Source organism: Borostomias antarcticus, assembly GCF_949987555.1.
Source record: "Borostomias antarcticus genome assembly, chromosome: 1".
Classification (NCBI taxonomy): Eukaryota; Metazoa; Chordata; class Actinopteri; order Stomiiformes; family Stomiidae; genus Borostomias; species Borostomias antarcticus.
The window spans coordinates 52,865,323-52,889,040 of NC_140234.1; the positions used below are offsets into that span (position 1 = coordinate 52,865,323).

General features: G+C 54.2%; 1 protein-coding gene across 1 annotated transcript in view; it reads right to left on the bottom strand.

Annotated features, from left to right (window-relative positions):
- Window positions 1-23,718, bottom strand: part of robo1 (roundabout, axon guidance receptor, homolog 1) — a 119,718-nt gene that overhangs the window by 26,804 nt on the left and 69,196 nt on the right. The window contains exons 3-13 of the mRNA XM_084443141.1: window positions 18,365-18,522; window positions 12,285-12,405; window positions 10,868-11,006; window positions 10,605-10,732; window positions 5,066-5,190; window positions 4,605-4,776; window positions 2,681-2,886; window positions 1,371-1,452; window positions 912-1,080; window positions 577-743; window positions 331-452 (exon numbers count right to left, since the gene is read on the bottom strand). Of these exons, the coding sequence (XP_084299267.1) occupies window positions 331-452; window positions 577-743; window positions 912-1,080; window positions 1,371-1,452; window positions 2,681-2,886; window positions 4,605-4,776; window positions 5,066-5,190; window positions 10,605-10,732; window positions 10,868-11,006; window positions 12,285-12,405; window positions 18,365-18,522 (1,589 nt within the window). The remainder of the gene's footprint in view (window positions 1-330; window positions 453-576; window positions 744-911; window positions 1,081-1,370; window positions 1,453-2,680; window positions 2,887-4,604; window positions 4,777-5,065; window positions 5,191-10,604; window positions 10,733-10,867; window positions 11,007-12,284; window positions 12,406-18,364; window positions 18,523-23,718) is intronic.

Consider the following 23,718-nt stretch of genomic DNA (forward strand, 5'->3'; position numbering starts at 1 on the left):
CTCTCTTGCAGCGTCCGCCCGCTGTAGGACGCTGCATCATTAGCACATCAGCACTGCTGGGCAGCCAAACAAATGAACTACGAAGACAAAACGGTCCCGGTCTGACCAGCAGTTTGCCATTCGCCAGTTCAAAGAATGACCAATACAGAGGATTATATTGACCATAAAAGCCGTTTAGGCAGACCGACAATGTCAACACATCCAACGAAGTGCGATACACACCCTAGCACATATCACGGGTGATTCTCACAGGTCATTCATAGCGGTTGTAGCTCCAGAAAGGCCTGTCGCTAGGCGGAATAAGAGACGGCCCGGGCCACGGCTACTCACCGACCACTGCACCCTGACGGAGGAGGAGGACAGGATGGTGGGGTTGTGCAGGTGGACGACCACCTCTCCCAGCTCTCTCTGGATCTGACGGTGGTCCACTCCCTGGCTGGTGGGGAGGATATCTGCACATTCACACACACACACACACACACACACACACACACACACACACACACATATATAAAAAATGATATGAACAGGGCAACACTTGAGAAGGGAGGGCCCCAGGTGGAGACGAGGTCCTACCTTGTGTTTTGATGGCGTCAGTGATGGGGCTGGGGTCACTCAGACCGTAGGCGTTGGCCGCTCGGACCAGGAAGAGGTAGACGGCGCTGGGCCTCAGGCCCTTCAGGACGTAGGACTCGGTCTTCACGTGCTCCGCCAGCGTCTGCCAGGTGCTGTCTGACGCATGGCTAAAGAGAGGGCACAGGAGGGCTCATTCCAAGTTCAAAGGTCAGATCATACTGTCTCGTCCGTGTTCAAAGGTCAGATCATACTGTCGCCCTGATGATGACCTCTACAAAGGGGGCGTTCCACGTCTCCTGGTCTCATGACCTGCTTATGACCTCTACAGGTCTCACCTGAAGGCCTCTACGATGTAGGAGGTGGGAGTGGCTCCGGCGTTGAGGTTGGGTTTCCAGGAGAGGGTGACGGAGGTGCGGGTGACGTCGGTGACCTCAGGCTTGGAGGGGGCGCTAGGGATCAGGTTGGGGTCGGTGGGTCTGGCCGGCTGCACCGGAACTCCAAACTCTGGACAGTGGAACAGAGAGAGAGAGGAGGGGGAGACGCAGGAGAGCTTTTAAAACTTGATCAGCAAACCCAGATATAAATCATTTTCAGCTTCATACAAGACACCTAAGCCACACACACGCACGCACACACACACGCACGGCACACAGAAATGTCCCATTCGTGGCGGGGGCAAGACCGTGACCAGCCAACTGAAAAGCAATTACAGGGTGAAGTGTATTCCATTTCCAATCTAATTCCTGCCGGCCCCCTAGGTGACAGCGGTCAGTAGCTGCAGGAGCTTACAGTACCTTGAACCTCCAGGTAGGCCTTCCAGGAGGCTTCGCCGCTGGGGGTGGAGGCGATGCAGGTGTACACGCCCGTGTCCCCCAGCTGTGCCAGGCACAAGGGAAGAGGGGAACAGAATTAGTAAATCGGCGATCTCGGTGGATTGAAATGCAAAATCATCGCCCCCCCCCGCCGTCCCCTCTGTCTCTCCCTTTATCTACCTCTCTCTCCCCCTTCATTTCTCTTTCTCTCTCTCCCTCTATCTACCGTTCTCTCCCCCTTCATTTCTCTGTCTCACTCTCCCTCTGTGCTTATTGACATGCTGGTGTAGCCGTGGCCGAGCGGGTAATCTGGCCATTGCCTCTCTCTGTGTGTGTGTGTCCGCGCGCGTGTCTGTGTGTGTGTAATGCAAGGTAGGGTGCGACTAGTGTCAGACTGACAGCTAAGACAGCCACTCTAAAATATGAAAACCTAATAATAATAACAACCACAATTAAAGCCACATTAATGGGTAAAAAGCCCTCACATGTCAAGAGCGTCTTCATTCAAATCCTGCCAGACAGCACCGGCGAGCTCATTAATGTCCACGGCCCGAGGAGGTGTGTGTGCGGCTGAAACACGACGCTCCCTCCGCCTGCTCGCGCCGCCCAATCACGCATCAGCCTTGTAGCCGCGCCGCACGCCTTCATTAGAAGCACGCGGCCCGATGTGAACTCTGACCCCTGCGACACCTCTAGCCGGAGGCTGCCTCAGCGCCCCCACCCCCACCACCAACGACTCCCCCCCCCCCAACGACTTCACACAGTTCCCCGTCATGCTGCGTTGAGTGACAGTACAAGAGTGTGAGGTCTCGGCTTCAAACCCCAGACAGTTGAGTGACAGCTGTTTGAGGGCAGGGCGGAGCTGGAGCCCAGGAACGCGTGTTTTATTTACCAGGCAGCGGGAGATACGCATGCCAGAGACGTCCCCAGACAGCTTTGAAGCTGATATGGATGAATGAGTTATTTGAAGGCTGGCTAATGGATGGGCTTGATTGAAAACCTTAATATATGAGGGAAGTCAAATCTGGAATGCCTCAAAGGCCCAAACACTTTTAAAGTGAGAATTTCATAGTTCCCTATCAGTGGATGGTTCGTGTGGTTCCTGCTGACGCAGAGATATGTTAAATGCTCAGATATTTGCTCAGCAGATACAGGCTTTGTAGCTTTATGTGGGTGTGTGTGTGTGTGTGTGTGTGTGTGTGTGTGTGTGTGTGTGTGTGTGTGTGCGTGTGTGTGCGCGGGAGGGAGAGAGACAGAGAGAGACAGAGAGAGAGAGAGAGAGAGCGTATCACCTTGGCGTAGCGGATCTGCAGTGCTCCCGTGTCCAGCTGTTTGACCCTGGAGTCGTGGGAGGAGACCAGCACGCCGTCTTTTCTCCACAGGATGGTGGGGGCGGGGTTACCGGACGCCAGGCAGCTCAGCACCACCGTCCCGTCCACAGCCACCGTCTGATTGGTCGGACCTTGGCGGACGACCGGCGGCGGGCGGTCAGACACAACTGAGAAGATAAGATGGAAGCAGGTGAGGAACCAGGAGAGAAGAAGACACTGAGAAGAAGAAAGGGAGGTGGGCAGAGTGCAAGAATGAAAGATGGAGGGTTGAGTCGATTCTACAGCAGGGAAACGCATGGTGAGCAGAGGGGGGCGGGAAACTGATAAACAGAGCTGTGTTCACATTCGAAGGGCACATGGGCAGGAGGGTGAGAGCGAGATCCAATTTTCACAACTGGAAGCAATTTTCTAATCATTCAGCAGCAGGAGTTGACCTTTTCCAAACAAACGTGGTGTAATTAAAATGGAACAAGCTGAGATACAAGTCCTCTTTCTGCGGTCCCACACTCCTGGCACGACAGAAACTAACAGCCTCAGTCGAAGCCCTTCCAACCCCAGCCCCCCCCCCTATAAAACTCAGAGCAGGCCTCTGCTATTATACCTAGCAGCACAGTGTTATTAGTATGGGGATGTTACCTCTGCTGCCGTGACCGTCGATGACTTCGCTGGCTGTTATCACTGTTATTAATACCGTTAGATTTAGGGGCACTTTGTATTCAGCAAGGGGCAATCAAATGAGCTGGCGTAGCTAAGGCACTAATGGAAAACACACAGGCTACAGAGGTATCCGCAGATACCCACAGAGCAGTGTGATATATGTGGGGAGGGGGAGGGGAGGGGTGTGGGGGGGGGGGGGGTTGGGGTGACGGTGTAATTACTCGAACATCACTGCGGTGACCTGTAATCACTAGATCTGCCCGCGGTGAAGAGGAGGCCTGGGAGCTGCCCGCTCCCTCTAATAACAGTTATTATTATCTACTACTGCCTGCCTGCTACCAGACAGAGAGAGAGAGAGAGAGAGAGAGAGAGAGAGGGAGAGAGAGAGAGAGAGAGAGAGAGAGAGAGAGAGGGAGAGAGAGAGATGCCCGGCGACAGAGGGAGTGGGAGGAGACAAATGAAGAGGATATTTGGTGAAACGAGGGCGAATATAGGTGAGAGGTACATGTAGGCAAAGTAATAGTCACCCGGATCTCTATGGGAATGCTGGGAGTGAAGCCGAGAGCTGGTAGGGTGATGAGAGGGCCTAGACCAGGCCTGGACACAGAAACAAACAAAAGAAGCGTCCAGGAACACGCCACAGGAAGGAAAGATTCCGGGAGGAGCCAGTAACCATGCGGCAGAGTGGAGAGACCCAGGGCTAGGAGACTGGGAGAGAGAGACACCAGAGGCCCAGGGCCAGGAGACAGGGAGAGAGAGACACCAGAGGCCCAGGGCCAGGAGACAGGGAGAGAGAGACACCAGAGGCCCAGGGCCAGGAGACAGGGAGAGAGAGGCACTAGAGACCCAGGGCCAGGAGACAGGGAGAGAGAGACACCAGAGGCCCAGGGCCAGGAGACAGGGAGAGAGAGACACCAGAGGCCCAGGGCCAGGAGACTGGAGGAGAGGCACCAGGCAGTCTCTGCCCCTGACAGGAGCACACAAGACTAACCGAGAACAGTCTCCACCAAACCCCACCGACCTCAATATGGACATTAAGACTCTAAATAGGCTACTGCGCACAACCACAGCATATCAGATTTAACCTAATCCTTCTGAGCCAAAGTAGAACTCCACAACTCCACTAACAGGATTTTTCCCCCCCTTTCCTTTTCTGTGCGCCTCTAGGGGCTTTTGCGCCCCCACCCCCGAGGCCACGCCCCCTCCCCCGCCCTGGGCTGCCACTCACCGTCGGTGACCTCCAGTAGGGCCTTGGTGATGACGCTGCCGGCGATGTTGAGGGCCTGGCAGCTGTAGTAGCCCACGTCGGAGCGCTCGGCGTCCGTGATGGTCAGGTCTCCCGTCTGGGACACGGAGAAGCGACTGGATGGCTGGGGGGGCTGGTAGGAGAACAGCAGGTTCTAGAGGAGGGGGGGGGAGAGGCAGTTAGACGACGGAGGAGGAGGAGGAGGAGGAGGAGGAGGAGGCGGTCGGGGAGGAGGCGCTGGTACAGACGTCGTGAGGACAGAGAGTTTATGGCTGGTTTCATTAGTAAAATGACAAAGGCGCATGAATCAAACACGTTCAATTTAAAAAATATATTAAAAAAACTAATTACATTGCATGGCTTAGCGTAATATTCCCCTATAAGCATTTCGGGTGCACATGATAGATTAGAAGCCGACGTAGGTCATTCGGGAGCACGCTCACCTGACTGCCCTCCCTCTGCCAGAAGATGGCGGGCTGGGGGTTGCCGGTGGCCTCGCACTGGAAGGTGACCGTCCTGCCCATCCCCACCACCTGGTTCCGGGGGCGCACCACGAACACCGGCGGCACTGGGGGACACGGGCGGGACCGCGGTTACCACGGGAGGGGACAGAGGCGCGGCGCGCCGTCACAACATCATACAGACATGCATAACGCGCCCGGCGATGGAGAGCCTGCCCTGGGAGGTCTGAACGGAACACGGAAATCATTTGAACGGGACGAGCCGAGGGGGGTCTGCGTCTCTCTGGAGACCGGTGGCGCGCAGAGAGGAGATTCAACTCTCAGTCAATCTGCATCACAATGTACTGTACCTATAAAACCAGAGAGGTAACGACTAAGAAAATAAGGACCCCCCCCCCCTCCCAATCCCGACTTTCATCATTTGCATGAGCAAGGACACAGACCTGATAAAATTTACATGGAAATGCAGGATGAATGGGAGCCATCTGTCCAGGCTGCCGGATGAGGGCCGGCTCGGGCCAGGTGGCAGGAGCCATGCATCTTAATGACAAACTCCGTCTCTGCTCTAACGCGGTGTCACAGCCCAATGTCACCGCTGGGCTGGGCTCCGCCGCGGCGCCCGGGCGCTGCTAATGGGACTGTGGGTGTGAGGAGACGTGGCCCGCATGCCGAGGAGCCCGGAGGACGGAGGGGACGATTCTGCGCCTTCATCTCCCCCAACGGGTATCATCCCCTCTCCAGACAGCTTAATGCCCACACATGGCGCACAGTAATACAAACACAAAAGCAATCTGCAGCCTGTCAGTTCGAATGTGGACACGATTTGTCCACAGAGGAGACGGGGTATTTGGGAATGCACAACTCAAAAGAGAGGGGGGGGTAATAGAATGGAATGATTTGATTGTTTTACCTTGGACGCTCAGACAGGGCACACCTTTACCCATAAATGTCCTTTTGTCACTGTTGCCCGTGATGACAGAAACATAAGTGCTGATTGGTGGGTGGAGGATTGATGGGAGGAGGATGGAGGGGGCGGTGACAGCTTCCTGTCGCTGTCGGGGCGGTGAGCGGGTGACGGGTGACATTTCAACTTACCAGACACGACTGAAAGGAAAAAAAAAAGGACAACAACAGAACACAGAGGCATTCGATGAATAAATAAACAATAAACTCACCATGGCATAAAAGTAACATGGAGGAGAGATAAGGAAGGCATCAATGTGGTTCATGGGTAAAAATAAATCATGTCATGACATGGTAAGACACACGGATAGGATTGTTTCTGTACAAGGTAATCATACCGTAGCACACATAGAAACATCAGCTCAAAGCCAGAGGAATCAGGACAGGCGCATATCACGCAGTCTTCACTCCCCTACTCTCAAGGACGTCCAAGGACACTAAACACAGCGCGTCATCGCAGCGCACGAGTCGACGGGCCCCGATAGCCCGACAGATCTATCTCAGGACGAGGAGAGACGGGCGAGAGATGACAGGAGCGCTCCGTCAGGAGGAGGCGTCGGCCTGACCACGTAGGTGCGAGATGAAGGTGAGAGGAGAGCGAGTGTGTCTCCGTCTAATGAGTTTTAGAGCGCCCCGAGGAGCGGCGACAGCAAACAGCCTCCCGCCCGCGCATATGTACGCCGGCGCCATAAAAACACAAGGTGAATGTTAAGTGTCACTCCCCGGCCATAAATCTCCCCTAGCCAATCACTCGCCTTATCTAATCTGTCTGCCCCAACGGCTCGCACTGAAACATAAACGCTGTCAGTCAGAGTAATGACCCCCCCCCCCCCCCGCCGCCACCCACCCCTCCCACCCCCCCAACCCATCCCTGGCTTAACAATGCTGATAAAGCTGACCTAAAACTTCACTTCACCAGCTCCCTGTGGAAAACGTTCACTTCACAAGGACCCTTCTGTGTGCCAGGCAGAGAGGAGAGACTGCTGAGCACATGCACGCACACACACGCACGCACGCACGCGCACACACACACACACACACACACACACACACACACACACACACACACACACACACACACACACACACACACACACACACACACACACACACACACACACACATGTGCACACTCACAGGGACACCCATACTAACAGATAGTCAAACAGACAGACAGATAGAAATACACACACACACACACGTGTCCATTTCTGTGTGTCTAAGCCTTTAATTAGGCAACCCTACCTCACCCGTGTTCTGTGATCACAGTGGTGGACCAGGGGGGAGAGGTGAGTTTTAAATGTGCCTGCTGGGTCACTTTGGTGTGGGGCTTCTGGTAGCATGCAGGCCCTGTGGGGGGTACTCTATCTGTGGGCTGATCACAGGGAGAGGAGATCGCTGTGTAGCTTCCAGCCCTCCAGGGGAGGGGGGGGGGGGGTTTAGAAGCCATTTAGAACTTCCCTGAGCCTAAGGTAGTGTACTGTACTGTTGGAGTCTATCACATCTACTTGACTGCACACAGAGCAGTGGTTTGGTTCAGACAGAAACTGCCGATGCGGAGAAAGCTACGGTGGCTGTCTATAGGAGAGGGTGAATGACTTCCTCCTCTCGCACTCTCTCTGTCTTGGCACCAATCTCCACTCTGATTCCAGTTCTTTTACATGGGCTATTATCACGGCCACTCTGGGGACTGCCAGCCAGTTCACCTCTTTCCATAAATAAATCATCACTAATGGAAAAATTACTAACTGAAAGAAAACCATTGGTTTCCTGAATTATCTTTCTGACAGATTCGGGAATAAGGTATTCATATATGACAAATATCCCCTGTGTGTGGTTTCCTTAAAGAAACAAAAACCCTAACTCCCAACCTCACACAACCATAACGTCTTTATCTGATATATCTAGACCCAACACCCCAGTGAACGGGCCTATCAACCTTCTCATCTGGCTTTGATGAACGGTTTTACAATCAAATCATAAATTCTACCCACAGCTCGGCAAATTATATGTTTCTTAAGTCAATAAATGGAATATTTGACTTGACGGGTTTATAAGTCCAGAGGAGGTGTAGCAGACGGGCAAACGCGCCTGTAAAACAATAATTCACTGATTGAGTTAGTAACGAGAGCGGAGTAGCGAGGAACAAAAATAGCTTGAGGCGCCACCTCACAATGTGGACATTGTTCACCGACGATTAGGCAGGGGAGGTGTGAGAACGCTGTCTGTCCGTACGCAGCTCGATCTCTCCAGAAAGCACTCCGGAGTGACTCTTTCAGTGCTTTGATCCGCGGCTCTAGGAATGTTTACATTCGTTCTGCCGAAAAAAGGAGAGATGTGATTTAGTGTGAAGCACTCAGTCGCCCGCCGACTACCACTGCGATTAGATTAAGGCCGGCAGCCGCTGTCTGAGCGATCTCACGCAACGCTCCAGCAAACTCCCTGTCCTGCCGGCTGCTGCTGTAACCACGGGCGCCGAGGAAGAGAGTAAATATGTTCTCCTACGCCTAAATGTCTCCCCCTGGATTCCTGTCACCCTACAGCCTTTCCTTGACGTGACAGCGCTCCCGATAACTCACCATGTGATGACGCGAATGACGGATCAGCCATTTCATGTGCCAGCTCTGCTGACAGCCATCAAATAGATGACAAACTGGGGGTGAGATCAATCTGCTAGTCTCTCTCTCTCTCTCTCTGTCTCAGGTCTCTCCGCACGTCTCCTACAGCTGCATCTCTCCCTGCCGTCGTCTGTCTCTCTGTCGTCGTTGCCCTGCAATCACCCTGCTGCTCTTTCCTCCCCTTGTCCTGCTGCCATAATTGAAGCCATGCCACTTCCTGGCGTGGGACTGCGGCTGGCTTGTCTTTAATTAGTCACAATCTCCTTAGTGGCCGGGCCCTCTCTGGCCTCGCTGGCCTCTCTGGCCTCGCCCCGGCCTCCCCGGCCCTGACCTGAGTCACTTGAGCTCTGGGCTCAGAGTGGAGTTACGGAGGGGGACAGCTACTCTGTGACTCACTCGAGACACGCTAGAACAGAGATCAGGGAAACGGAGAACTCTCTTCCTCAGAAGAAGAGAAGGAGTGGGCCAGGCCGAACGGGAACTCTAGGTGGATCCATTACCCTTCAAAGCACCGATCTTCTCAAGCAACAACAGCACAATGGATAAACAAACACACAAACAAGCCATTATGGAACATAGAGGTACTACATCTGAGAGCCTTTACCTCATCCTGGATGCTTTAGTGCTCTCACACTATCTGAGATGAGAGGGTACTTAGAGTGTGAGCTCATACAGGGCAGAAAAAAGGGCCAGATGATGTAACTTCCTGTCTTTCTTTCTCCCTGTGCCTCTGGAAGAAACTGGCTAGACCACTCATTTCTATTAAGGAGAATGTGCAGTCCTATATGTTCTGGCTCTCAACTCTGATTGTAAGTGATGAGAGCAGCTGATTGAGCTAACATGCCAATGCTGTTCCCTTCCATTAACAGAGCTCTCCTCAGAGAGGCGCAGCGAGGGAGACGAAGCAATGAGTTAGGCGAACGTTTCGATGAGCTTATTGGCAGGCCGGTCTAATCAGGCTCTTCGAAAGCGAGCCAAAGTCCACTAGCTCCTGGGGTAAATGACAAAGTAATTGCACGGGCAGTCCCGTGAAGATTAGGTGTCTGGATGAGAGGCATGGACTGACAGGGTTGTGTGTGTGTGTGTGTGTGGGGGGGGGTGGGGTGGCGTGACGGACTGGTGGAATTGAAATGTCCTTTTTCTTTATGGCCCCCACAGACTGCAGGGGAGTAGCATTCACACAACTGACCTTACCACAGAAACCTCTTTCTCTCTGCCCCCACCCCCCAGCCTCTATTCCCATCCCGTTCAGCTCCAGCGACCAGCCACTGCCACCCCCCTCCGCCATACACCTCCCCCTCACCCACCACCCCCACAACCCCCTGTCCCCTGTGCATTGAGACGCCTCCACCCCCTCCTGCGCCCCCCATATTCCCATTAGCTGGGTGCTAAATAGCCCCAGTGTTCCCCTGGTTCTCCGGAGGCTTCAGGGACCCAGCCCCCCCCAGTCCTGCTGAATGACTGCTTTCTGGATGTTCACACTCTGTGACCGCCTGCTTTATGCTCCGGCTGCGTTAATAGGATGTTGAATGGAGTAGAACCGCGGGAGGCTGACATAGACTCTCCTATAGGCCTCGTACTGCAGCATTCTGGAGGCCGCTCAACCTGAGAAGAAAATGTAATTGATCATCGTTGAGCTCCCACGTGTACGATTTCTCAGCTTCTATGGATTTATTTTTAAATTGTTCTCAATCGGTTAATTGAGAGAGGATTGGTGAAAGCGATGCGCCTGTACGGTCTAAATGTGATGGGGGCGATTGCAGTGCGTTCGGAGCAAATTGCATCAGGCCAGGAACCTGGGGCTTCGGAGCGAAGGCGGAAAACACAACGGAATCGATAAACTCGTCAGCGCAAAGGCCGCGCGGTGTGACGCAAGACCGTGCAACCCTCTCCCCCGCACCGGACACGCTGACCCGGGGGAAGGGGGGGGGGGCTCTTACCGTGGACGGTGAGGGAGGCGGACGCCTCGGCCTTGCCCACCATGTTCTCGGCCACGCAGGAGTAGGAGCCCACGTCGGCCGAGGTCAGCCGGCGGATCTTCAGGGTGTGGTCCTCGCGGATCTCGTATCTGGATCAGAGAGGGGGTAGCGGCGGTCAGACACACGCACGCACGCACGCGCTCCTGCTGTACCCATCCAAACGTGCAGAGCTATAGGCAGAGGAGCAGGAAGCTGGGGCAGGTGTGTGATGTGATGAGTCATACCTTCCCCTGGGCAGGTCGCCGTCCTCCTTCCTCCAGCGCACGGTGGGAACTGGGTCGCCCCGGGCCTCGCAGCCGAACTCCGCGCTCTGGTCCACCAGCACCACCTGGCTGACGGGACGGAGCACGAAGCTGGGGCGCTCTGTCACACACGCGCACGCATGCACACACACACGCACACACACATGCGCACACACACACACGCACACACACGCACACACGCACACACACACACACACACACACACACACACACACACACACACACAGTTAATATACAGTGCAGATGTACAGTACTGATTCATAAGCAATGCATGAGACCATTCAATCTGACCACAGCAATTGATCATGCTCAGGGCCGAGGAGCGTAACATTACCAATGTGTTAAAGCCATCACATCTAGCCTCTCCAGCTCTGCGTCTGTATTATACAACAGTCCTGTAAAAGACTGCTATTGTGCTCCACTTAGAATGAATGTTGGATAAAGGCCATAAAATGAAAGGAGATAGCCATCTACTGTAGCTAACCCTGGTCCCCTCAGCGCCAGGTCCAGCTCCTTCTCTGACTCTCACCCCCTGAGCAGAAACAGCACAGAGCACTGCCACTCCATAGGGAACACTTAGCAGATTTCCTAATACCTTTAATCCCCCCCCCCCTCTCTCTCTCTCTCTCTCTCCCTCTCTCTCTCTCTCTCCCTCTCCCTCTCTCTCTCTCTCCGTCTCTCTCCTCCAGTGTTTGTTTTTAATACTTTCCAGGGCTCAGAAACATGCAGCTCCAAAGTTTTTGACCCCCTCCCCGACCTCTCTCTCCTTCTCTCTCTCTCTCTCCTCAATGCTATCTGTCTCTCTGTCTCTCTCTCTCTCCACCCCCCACCCCCCCCTCTCTCCCCCTCAGACGTGCCCCAAAAAACCCCTCAATAAGCAACATCGGCTGTAGAGATTCTGCACTGGGATGTTTCACTGCAATGGTAGAAGCGATCGCTCTGTCTCTCAGTCTTATTTTTATATGGAAAAATGATGTATATCCCGTACAAAGGCTCAGCAGTGGATGATAAGGCCAGGAAACAGAGGAAGTGAAAAAGGGTGAAAATGGTGTCCAGATACAGGAGAGCCGGGGGGAGGGGGGTCAGAGGTCGGGGGTGGTGAAACAGGGCCCAGCTGGCCAGATGGGAGGGGTTGACGGGAGGGTAGGGGGGGGTCAGTTCATGGTTAACTGTGAGATTGAAGGCTATGTCACAGTCCTCCTGAAGGGTTACTGACACCGTTTAGTCTCCCAGGAGAAAGACTCTCCACAGGCAACATCTGGACTCTGTTCCCCACCACAGACAAACAAACAGAGATGATGAGTGTGTGTCTAGTTAAGAGAGAGAAAGAGGGAGAGAGAGAGGGAGAGAGAGAGAGAGAGAGAGAGGGGTGACTTACCCAGAACAGTGAGTTCAGCGACCTCACTTTCCCGCTCGCCCACCATGTTAGTGCCCACGCACACATATTTCCCAGCGTCACTCTTCCTGCCGTTGGTGATCATCAGCTTCCCTCCCCGTATCTACGGAGCATAACAGAGGCCAGAGATGAGACCGGGAGACACGCGGTGTGCTGCAGTGCCACAAAGACCTACTGTAGTGGGGTCACATAGGAAACAGAAACAAAAACCCACTGGGATATTACGCAGCTCAAAAGATTTCTCTCATTAATGACGTAAAAGTGCATATCATCACTTACAGTACAACGCCATGACAACAATCCAATAAAGTTATTGACTGCTGCTTGAAGCTGATCAATGTTTTGCATTGAATTTAATTGAAAGCTTTATTGTCATTATACAAGTATAACGAAATGTCGTAAGAGCTTCCTCTAAAACAATACTCACAGCCACACAGCCACACACACACACACACACACACACACACACACACACACACACACACAGGTTACACACATAGACCAACATACGAGCATATACTATATAGGAGCACACAGAAGAGTTTTGATATGGAACGAACCCACACAGCCGTGCCAGTGAGCTACTCACAGTGTGTTGTGAACCCATAGTGCAAGAAATCTCAAATGTAGCACAGCCTCTCTCCTCCCATTCGCAATCAATCATGGGTTCCCACCTCTACTTGCGGGTTGTATCACTTTATCAGTCACGTCTGTTCCTCCGAAGGGCAGCTAAGGCCAAAAATCACTTCCCTCAGCCTCCCAAGCCACAGTTCCCCCATGGAACACCTGAGGCAGTGCAGCCTGGATCCATTATTACAGCCACAAATCAAGTCCTACACAACACCGCTCTCCCCCTCACAGAGGAGAAGTTTCCATCCTGCATATGAATGTGCATGCGCACGCGAGCGCACACGCGCACACACACACTCACACACACACACACACAGTCAAACAAACGCACATACACACGCCCGCATGCACACACACACACACACACACAGTCAAACAAACGCACATACAAACGCCCGCATGCACACACATACACACAGTCAAATAAACGCACATACACACGCCCGCATGCACACACACACAGTCAAACAAATGCACATACACACGCCCGTATGCACACACACACACACACACACACACACACACACACACAGTCAAACAAATGCACATACACACGCCCGTATGCACACACACACACACACACACACACACACACACACATGTGTGTATGTGTATGTGTGTGTGTGTGTATTGCTGGTTGTTATTTCCCAGGGCTTTGATTACAGGCCAGAGGAGGTGCTTTGTTCTCAGGCACTCACAGGGACAGCCCCGTCCCCGGCGCAGGCCCCGGCTCCTCTCTCAGCTGACAGCCATGCCAGTCAGAGAAGAGGGACACACAATGACACTGATCTCCCGAGCTCCGAGGGGGCTTAAGGGTTTAAACACACACCTCAGCCCACGAGCCCAGGAACCCCACCCTCAAGCATGTAACCGATCCCTTTATTAGAGAACCACTGGTGTGTGTTATGTGTGTGTGTGTGTGTGTGTGTGTGTGTGTGTGTGTGTGTGCGTGCGTGTGTGCTCATTCTTCATGGAGTGAATAGAGGAGCCACACACGGTATCAAAAGCGTACTTCACTCAAGCGTTCCTGCATGTTGTAAATGAAACATGCGTATTTAGTTTATGACACGCTAGCTGTCGTCTCGGTGAATCCAATTGACTGTGGTCAACACTCCCCCATGCTCAGTATGTGATCTAAGAACAGATCTGAGAAAACCCTGTTTTATTATCCTGGTCTCCTAACGGAGATGGACACCTTTTTCAACGGCCACTGTCCAAAGCCACGGAAGCCAGCGGAGTGACGGACAGGCTTTGAGTGGGGGGGGGGGTGTTGTATAAAATAGTGTATGCATGCTGTGTGGCTACCCATGGCACACCCCATCTGCGCTGCTTAAAAAGCCCATCTGTGTGAGGGAGCTAGGGAAAGGGCCAGTCGAAAATACGCCAAAGCCAATCAATCCGCTCACAAACGCCGAGAGCCCCTTGTATAGTTAACTGCACAGCCGTCAGAAGGCCAGGTCCCCCCCCCCCACCCCCCCACGGGACGCCTGGGCCCGCTTCACGACCGGACGCCTTCTTCGGGGGTTCTGAGGAATTCTCGGCGCCTCTCGGTCCACGTTTAATATTCATCGTAAAAAGCGAGGGCCTCTGAATAGAAGATATGGTGGACAGGGAGGGCCCTGTGGAGACCCCACCCCCTCCGGTCTGCCAGGCCTATGTAGGGCACCCTGTGGTGCTCCAGGGGTTTGAAGTGTCATTATGTTACTGTTTGTTTGAGGGAGGGCTTAGTGGCTAAAACACTGTGACACGCACAAAGACCCAAGGTCAGATCAGGTCAGGGGGGGGGGGGGTACAAGGCTTTGACATGAGGATCCACTTTAGGCCTCGTCCACTCCGTCCGTTTCCCCTCCTCTGTGTGGATGTGGCGCTTCCCCATCCTCCGCTGGCGCAGCCGGAGCGCCAGAGCAGCAGGGCCTCGGAGGACGGCCCCGAGGGAGTGAACCAGCTCCTTTTAAATCATCCCTTTGAATCCTCTTTCTGTGGACGACCTCTCCACATCAAACGCAAACACACACATACACACACACACACACACACACACACACACACACACACACACACACTCTCTTTCTCTCTCTCACACACATACACACACAAAGTAGAGGGGCTGCCAACCCGCCCCCCAACCCGTCCCCAACCAGCCCCCAACAAGCCCCCAACCAGCCCCCAACAAGCCCCCAACCAGCCCCCCAACCAGCCCCCAAACCACCCCCCAACAAGCCCCCAACCCTACCCCCCAACCAGCCCCTAACCAGCCCCCCAACCAGCCCCCCAACAAGCCCCCAACCAGCCCCCCAACAAGCCCCCAACCAGCCCCCAACCAGCCCCCAACCCACCCCCCAACAAGCCCCCAACCCTCCCCCCAACCAGCCCCTAACCAGCCCCCCAACCAGCCCCCCAACAAGCCCCCCAACCAGACCCCAGCCACCAACCAGCCCCCAACCAGCCCCCTAACCAGCCCCCGCCCGTGTCGGAATTAACTCAGCTTGTCGTTCCCCGGCCCAGATAATCACCCACTGCTCCGGAACAAAAACGGGGAAGACAATGCGCTGCATGTCAACCGCCAGCTGACCGATTGTCCACCATAGGCCGGCCGCGGTTTACAATCACGCTGACAGCTGGAAGTCTTTCTCTTTTCCTCTCCCCCATAATCCGGCCCCCACCCCCTGGACAGCGCGGTCTGGCGCAGGTGTGAAGTCCATCGTGGCTGATGTGGGTCTCGCCTGTGCTGAGTGTCAGGGAGGAACACTTGTCACCACACCGCGAGGCCCACTTGAGAGAGGCTGCACAGGGTGTCATCGCTCTACACCGTCCGTCCTCAAAGCCCGGCCTCCGGTCCGGATCCGGTCCGAACCACGACTGCGTCCGATATTATTTCGCAACGCGATGGGTCAAAAATTCTCCGCTTCCTCCGCTGGAAGCAGCGCTTCGAATGCCCTCTGCTTGGAGGGGTTGGCGTTGGCAGTGTTGCCAGATTGGGAGGTTTTCCGCCCGTGTGGGCTACCTTTGATGACATCATTGAGGACAGTCGGGAAATTGTCAATCTAATCTGGCAATCATGTCAGTTGACGGTGCAGATGGAGAGTTGACAGCACAGCTAGTGTTTGCTTCGTCTGCAGTTAGTTAGCTAGTAGCTATCTAGTAGCCTGACGTTAGTTTTAGCCTTGGTTATTTCTAGTGTAGCTAAAATGATGTTCAAAGGTGGCCAAAAGAAAAGTCAACAGTGAAGATAGGCAATTCAAACCCCTGCTCTATACACAGCTCTCTCTCTCTGATGTCCCTCTCGACGTTAACAGCCTCTCTCGACTGTACGTGGCACCTGACATCACTGCGCATACAGTATGAGCAAAATGGGTGCAGGGGGCTGCAGTCGCCAGGGAAACGGCACGCTCTGACATGTCCAGCTATGGGGAGGTGCGGCCCAAACCAAACACGGCCACGCACTGGCGGCGGGCGCTCCTTTGATGAGCTCAGCTGTTCTTCATGTCGCCGAGCCTCGGATGAACCCCGCCGCCCTCTCCCTCAGCCCCTATCCACCTCCCGCCAGCCCATAATAGTAATATAATCGCCCAGGCCCGGTCTCGAACACAGCAACCATGCCCCTGGCACGCCCTAGCCGGTCGGCCCTCTCGGCACACATCGCCCCGTCCACCCTACCCCAGCGCCGGCGGTTCTACCAGCGACCAGCCCGGCCCGTTACGAGACGTCATGGACCTGGCTCGTTGAGTGTCCGTGCGCGGGGGCGCGCTGTTCCCCGTCCCGCCCAGGGGTCGCGCGGCGCTGCCAAATCTCTCTCCGTCAGGTAGGCGGCTCTGATTCGGTTCGCTCGCTCTCGCAACATTTATACCCTGAGGGATCTCGCACGCGACACGGATGACAGCACGGAATGCGGGATCATGGGTAGGAGAGTCATACCTCTACATACATCAGCGGGCAGAAGCAGTGCTAACCTGAGTAGCCTCTGTCTCCAAAAACACCACAGCCCAACTACACACAGGGACCTGGGCGCCATGTAACATGGGGCCTGTTAGTCAGCTGATGAGCAGTTATGTACAGTATGTGAGCATGTGTCCGTATGACTCTGTGTGTGTGTGTGTGTGTGTGTGTGTGTGTGTGTGTGTGTGTTCAGGGGCAGGTAATAGAGGCCAGGTGTATAGGTGTGTGAAGAAACCCTGATGACAGGGTAGTGCCTTGCTTTGTTCTCTCTGCAAACCATGGCAGGTCCCAACAGAGTCCGAGGGCACACACACACACACACACACACACACACACACACACACACACGCCACGCATTGTGTTGCGATTGCGTACCCAGGGACAAAACAGTTGAGCAGTCGCTGCGAAGGCTTCTAGCTTATCAGTCTGCTGGTTGCAGCACATTTAGCGACATGATGCGATTCCATTTCAACTAGATTATGCACTTGTTTCTTTCAATTACACAGCCCAGCTGCCTGACCAGGCGCGATTGTCGCGTGCGCAGGCCGGGGCAGGCGGAGTCGCCGACGCCGCTCGGCCAATAGCGGCGCTCTCTCCGCTTCGTCGGACAAGTGCGATCACCCCTCGTCGGACAAGTGCGATCACAAACTGACGGATTGGCGTGTTTGTCCTCATGTGGCCTCACTGTTAAGTTTCTTAACTCACTTATCTTTTAGGGCCTGACTGGCCATCTGTTTAGCTGCTTAAAGTTCCCACCATAGCCTGACAGGCATGAGTCAGGCGGTGGCCGCAGCGAAGCAGAATCTCTTCTCTGTCTGCTTGTGTCGGCTCGCTCTACTCTCACCGTTTAGGTGACGAAGGCCCCATGGCTTCCACCTCCATAGAGGTGAGTGGAGGAGGGGAGCTGTATCAGTGTTGAGACACTCCTGGTCTGGGTCGGCCAAGGTCAGCTCATTAGTAAGCCTGACGCTGCTGCTCTGTGCTCTGCACTCTTAATTCAAAACAAACTAATTGGGTCGGCCGGGCGGGAACGTTCTATAGATCACAGAGAGGGAGGCAGTGCTGATGCTAGGTAGCTGTCTACTCCAGGACTCCAGGGCTGGTCTACTCATCTGCAGGCAGATCGATGTTCTCTGCTGACCAGTGAAGCAGGACTGATTCTCAACCTCGCTCATTAAATGCCTCATGAAAGTTAATCTGCCGTCGAGTCGGTACGGTAATTACTTTACCTGAGCCATCGTGGACCAAGCGATCAAACTTTTTTCTCATTAGGTGATGAATAATTTTAATCCTCAAAAATGTCAATAATTCATGCGGTGAAGAAGGATAAATCTGGATAAACACACACACACACACACACACACACACACATGCACAGACACACACACAGACACGCATTCACATGCACACACACGCACGCACACGCACACACACACCTACACACACACGAACACACACACACACACGCAGGCACACTGACAGGTGGTGGTACTTACAGTGATTCTCTCGTCTCTGTCGTCGATGTTGGCACCGTCCTTCTTCCAGGATATGCTGGGTTCAGGATGCCCGCGGGGAGGCTGGCACTCCAGGACGGCGGGCTCGCCGGCCGCCACGATCACGTCGGCGGGGTTCTGTCTGAAGTCGTCACGCAGAACTGCAGGGGGAGGGGGAGGGGACAGGGTCAACGCGGGTTTTAAGTATAGACAGGGTTTCCCCCTGGCGATGAGCACTCGTCAGAATGTCCCTCAGCGCCATCTAGGGACTCTCCATCACGTAGACGCCATCTCACAGACAGCCATCCCGCTGGTGCGGGCGCGGCCGTAGGGCCTCAGACGTCTAAACGCCAGGAAATGCGGCGAGCGAGCGTGCCAGAGAGGAGCCATAAGCGGCACGAACGGCCACGGCGGAGTCCCCATTTGGCCCCGGCGGAGAGACATCGCCACGCCCCGTGAACCCCATCCCATGCCGCTTTTTTGGTCCGTTTTTTGTGTATGTGTGTGTGTTTTGTGTGTGTGTGTGTGTTTTGTGTGTGTGTGTGTGTGTTTTTTGTGTGTGTTTTTTGTGTGTGTGTGTGTTTTTTGTGTGTGTTTTTTGTGTGTGTGTGTGTTTTGTGTGTGTGTGTGTTTTTATTTTGTGTGTGTTTTGTGTGTGTGTGTGTGTGTGTGTTTTTTGTCTCTTATCTGGACCGGAGCCTCACAGCAGTTTGAGCGCAGCGCCTGTATCTGCCGTAGCGCGGGGCGACGGTTATCTGGATCCTGGACGCTGAGAGGCAGGGTTGGCTGAGGACGGCGGGGCGGAGCCAGCTGCTGCCCAATCGCTGCAGCTCTCAAGATAAACCGGAGGGAGATTTACGAGGCGGGGGTAGAGTAATGAAAAAGCAACAACCTCCCATCTCCGAGAGTGTGTGTGTGTGCCAGTAATCACTTCCCCAGGTCCGGTGGATCTGTATACACACGTGAATTTTTTTTTTTTTTAAAGGCGCTCATAAATTCCAGACTGAAACTCAAGCTGACCATAAGTATGCGAGTTCAGCACAATGTGATACCTGGGCATGATGGTACCGGATGTAAAGCGTGCGCGATTATATCCGTAGTGTGTGTGTGTGTGTGTGTGTGTGTGTGTGTCTGCGTGCGTGTCTTCATGTTGAAGATGAACAGACCCCCCCTCCCCTCTCACGCCCCAAAGCCTGCCCCCAGTCACCATGCTGCACCTCCAGCGCTGATCAAAGCCGGGCTCGCTGCAAGAACCCCGCGCTCCTGACAGAATATAAATACCCACCTAAACCCTTTAAGCACTTAATTGGCCACGGCCCGAGCTGAGACACCTCTGCCCCGCCCCTCTCTCACCTCCAGGAGACAGCGTGGAGGGGCATCCAATTCCCCAAGCAGGAAATGGTTTTCAGAGGGCCGGGGGGAGGTAATGGTTTCCCCAGACCCATCTACGAAAAGTCAGCTCCGCCGACACCTTCTCAGGTAGCGGGAAGGAGCAACAGTCTCCGGTAGTATTCTCTGGTTCCCCGTTCGGTTCGGTCAAGGGAAATTAAATTCCACAAGAGCTTAAATCGGCACTCAATTCGACTTCAAACCGACATGAACGCAATTTGTGAGACACTACAATAAGGAGACTGTGTAACACTGCAAACTGTGTGGTGAACGCGCTGCACTCTTAGCGTGTCAACAACGTGAGCTCCAGTGAAGCACGTGCCCCGTCCAGGGACGCTGATCTGAACGCCCGGCCTTGGAGCGGCTGCCGTCTTCTGGATCGAACGCCTTTCCATCTTTCAAGGTCTTTCCACTGAAAGATAGCTGTCCACACACTGGCCTGACGGAATACCGTGCGGGTTTTAAAGGTCGTCTTTAGAGACTCTCCTCGCTTTCTAATCGAGTAAACAATGCATTCATACTATAGAGTTGAGGGTTTCAACCTGCCCGTGACTCACTTCCTGTAGGTGTATGAAGACCAGCGAGACAGAGAGAGAAAGAGAGAGGGAGAGATGGAAAGAGAGAGAGAGAGAGAGAGAGAGAGAGAGAAATTAAGAGCGTGTTTGTCTATCTGTCATATCCTTGACAGTGTCAGGCTACTAGGCTAGTGGAATAACTGCACTGCTTGTGCTGCGTTAGAGTGGTTGATGTCAGCGTGTTTGGCTGAGTGGTGAGAGCTCTCTCTGCATGTCTCTCTCTCTCTGCATGTCTCTCTCTCACAGCGTGTTTGGCTGAGTGGTGAGAGCTCTCTCTGCATGTCTCTCTCTCTCTGCATGTCTCTCTCTCACAGCGTGTTTGGCTGAGTGGTGAGAGCTCTCTCTGCATGTCTCTCTCTCACAGCGTGTCCCTGCTCCTCTACACAGCTCTCTCTCTGGGGGGGGGGGTATTCTCTAGAAAAAGGCCTGAGGGATAACTGGCATCCTCCAGTGTTTACAGCAAAGCAGCACAGTTACCTAGCACTTCTCCACGTCCTTCTCTCTCTCTCTCTCTCCCTCCCTCCCTCCCTCCCTCCCTCCCTCCCTCCCTCCCTCCCTCCCTCCCTCCCTCCCTCTCCCTCCCTCCCTCCCTCCCTCCCTCCCCCGCCTCGCTGTCCTCAACCCTCTCCCCGACACCTTCCCTCCGTAAACACAGCTGAACACGGCACAGCGCTCAATAAGCCCGGTCCATCTGCCAAAGAGGGGGGGGGGGGATGGGGGGCGGGGTGTCCGTCCGAAAGGCTCCGCGTGTTCTGCTGGGGGCCCGGAGACGCCGCCCCCGTCTTCCTGCCCCCCCCCCCCACCTCGCCGGCAGATCCTCCCGCGTCCGTCCCGTCTCCCCGGGGGGGGGGGGGGGGGGGGTGGGGGGGGGCTGCCGCTGGACGCCCCGCTGTGTGCTGCCCTGTGTGTGTACAGTATGCGTGTGTGTGTGTGTGTGTGTGTGTGTGTGTGTGTGTGTGTGTGTGTGTTTGCCATAATGAGTCCCCTCTGCCGTCCTGTCTCTGCACTTCTCTCCTGTGAGCCTGCAGCTGTTCCCTGCCCAGATAATGTTACCCGGGCTATTAACAGGGAGGCCACATCAGTGTGTGTGTGTGTGTGTGTGTGTGTGTGTGTGTGTGTGTGTGTGTGTGTGTGTGTGTGTGTGTGTGTGTGTGTGTGTGTTAAAGAAGGATTCACAGCTCTGTCTTAATATGTGGTTGTGGGCAACAGGCACACAGGTCCCAGCCTGAACACGCCTCTGTCCTCCCTGGCTGAACACGCCTCTGTCCTCCCTGGCCCAGCTCAACACGGTGCAGCTGAGGGAGGGAGGCTGGTACGAGTGACAGGCCGCACGGCGCCGTCTCCAGTCTGTGGAAATCACCTCAGTCCTACCGATAAGGCCGTTCCATGTCTACCGTCTCCACTTTGCTGCGATAATCATTTCTGAGTTTCCACATGTCGTGGATTAAGACGTCTCTTATCTGCTCAGAGTGACAGCTGGCTCATCAGATACCTGTCATCTCCGTGAGGCTGCGGTGTTTCTGTTTCCAGAGGTCTCTGCCCTGCCTGGCCTAACTCACTACTAACCGCACGGCTCTGCTTGCGCTAGGCCTAGTCTACACAGCTCTGTCTATCCTAACTCTACCGTCTAAATGACCCTGCCTTTCCTAGTTCTGCTTATCCCAGCTCTACGTCCTACTGCTCGGTATGCATGGCTCTAACCACAGACCTGACAAATCTCTCCCCAGGTCCACAGTAGCGCTCTGGGGCTAACGCTATTAGCTCCCGTCATCTATTTTACTTGAATACTCCCATTAAAAAGGTCTTCTTCTCCTGCCTGCTCTCGGCTTCCCAAAACTCATGGGTTCATCTCTCACCCACCCCAGTCACACACACACACACACGTACACGTACACACACACACTTTTTTTCTTTCCTGGGGAAATTGAAAACAGATGCCATAATGTCAAATGAAAATGAGATTCCCGTGCTGCGCCTCCGACATTAATGAAAATGAAGACTTAATGCGGCACGCCAGCCCGAGCGGGATGATCAAATGAGCTTTGTTCAGAGGAAATTAAACAGATTACAGTAAGATTCCACCCTCCAATCTCCAGGAGTATACAAAAAAGAAAGAGCAATTGGGGAACTGAAGATTTGTAAAAGAAAAAGAAAAAAAAAAAAAAAAAAGAGTAGAAAAGCAAACCCTGTGGAGAAAGTGTCGGTGTTGTGTTATTTTTCAGCGGAGTGGACAGAGCGCCTGACCACAGGGGGGGAGAGCTGCAGAATGCGGGAGAGGAGGGAAGGAAAGGAGGCTCACAGGAAGACAGAGGGGATTTGTGACGTGTCCTGGAGGTGAATGTCTTGTACTGTGATGCTCTCCCCCCCCTCCCTCCCTCCCTCCCTCCCTCTCTCTGGTCTCTTATTTTACGAGGTTAGCCGTGCTCCTGATAAACTGAACAAATTAGCTGGATTCGGGCGGCAGGGCGCCACAGGACGAGGCTGATACCGGCCAAACATGGCCGCCCATAAATAAGCCGCTTGCGGATTAGAGCTGGAGCCGGGCTCCGGAGGGGAGCGCACGGCAGGGCAAACACCGAAAAATATGAAATGAGTAATCGCTCCCAGATGTGCATGGCTGCACGCTGCTGCTTACGGCACAGGACTAGCCGGCTACTTTCCTCCTCCCGCTCTCTCTCTCTCCCTCTCTCTTTCCCTCCCCCTCTCTCTCTCCCTCCTCTCTCTCTCTCCCCGTCTTTCCCTCCCTTCCTCCCTCTCTCCCTCTCTCTCTCCCTCCCTCCCTCTCTCTCTCTTCCCCCTCTCTCTCTCCCTCTCTCTTCCTCCCTCTCTTGCTCTCCCCCTCTCTCTCCCTCTCTCTCTCCCTCCCTCCCTCCTCTCTCTCCATCTCCCTCCCTCTCTCTCTCTCTCTCTGTCTGTTCCTGTCTCTCATGGCCTCTCGTTTACATCCATCACATGTAAAATGGAGAAAAAGAGACATGCTGACGACTGATAAACAAAACTAAGTGGAGCCTAACGGATTTGATCATCTCTCATATCTGTCTCCAGCCACCCACTGATTCAGTCTGATGATCAGAGGGCGGGGTCACAGACTGTCAATCATCCCACACCAGACCGCCCAATGCAATGACAGGAGCCAGCTGCATGGCCAACGGTCACATGATCACAGATGCTGTTCGTGGGAGCCACGCCGTGGACGCTTTTCAGAAAAAAACACTCTCTCTCCCTCCCTCTCTCTCTCCCTCTCTCTCTCTCCCTCTCTCTCTCTCTCCCTCCCTTTGACCCCCTACTCTTACACATTCCCAACGGTTCACATCAAAGCAAGGCCCTCCAGTCATGGTGTGTTAACCCGGGTCTCTCTCACTCCCCTCGATGATGCTAGCAGTACAGCAAAGG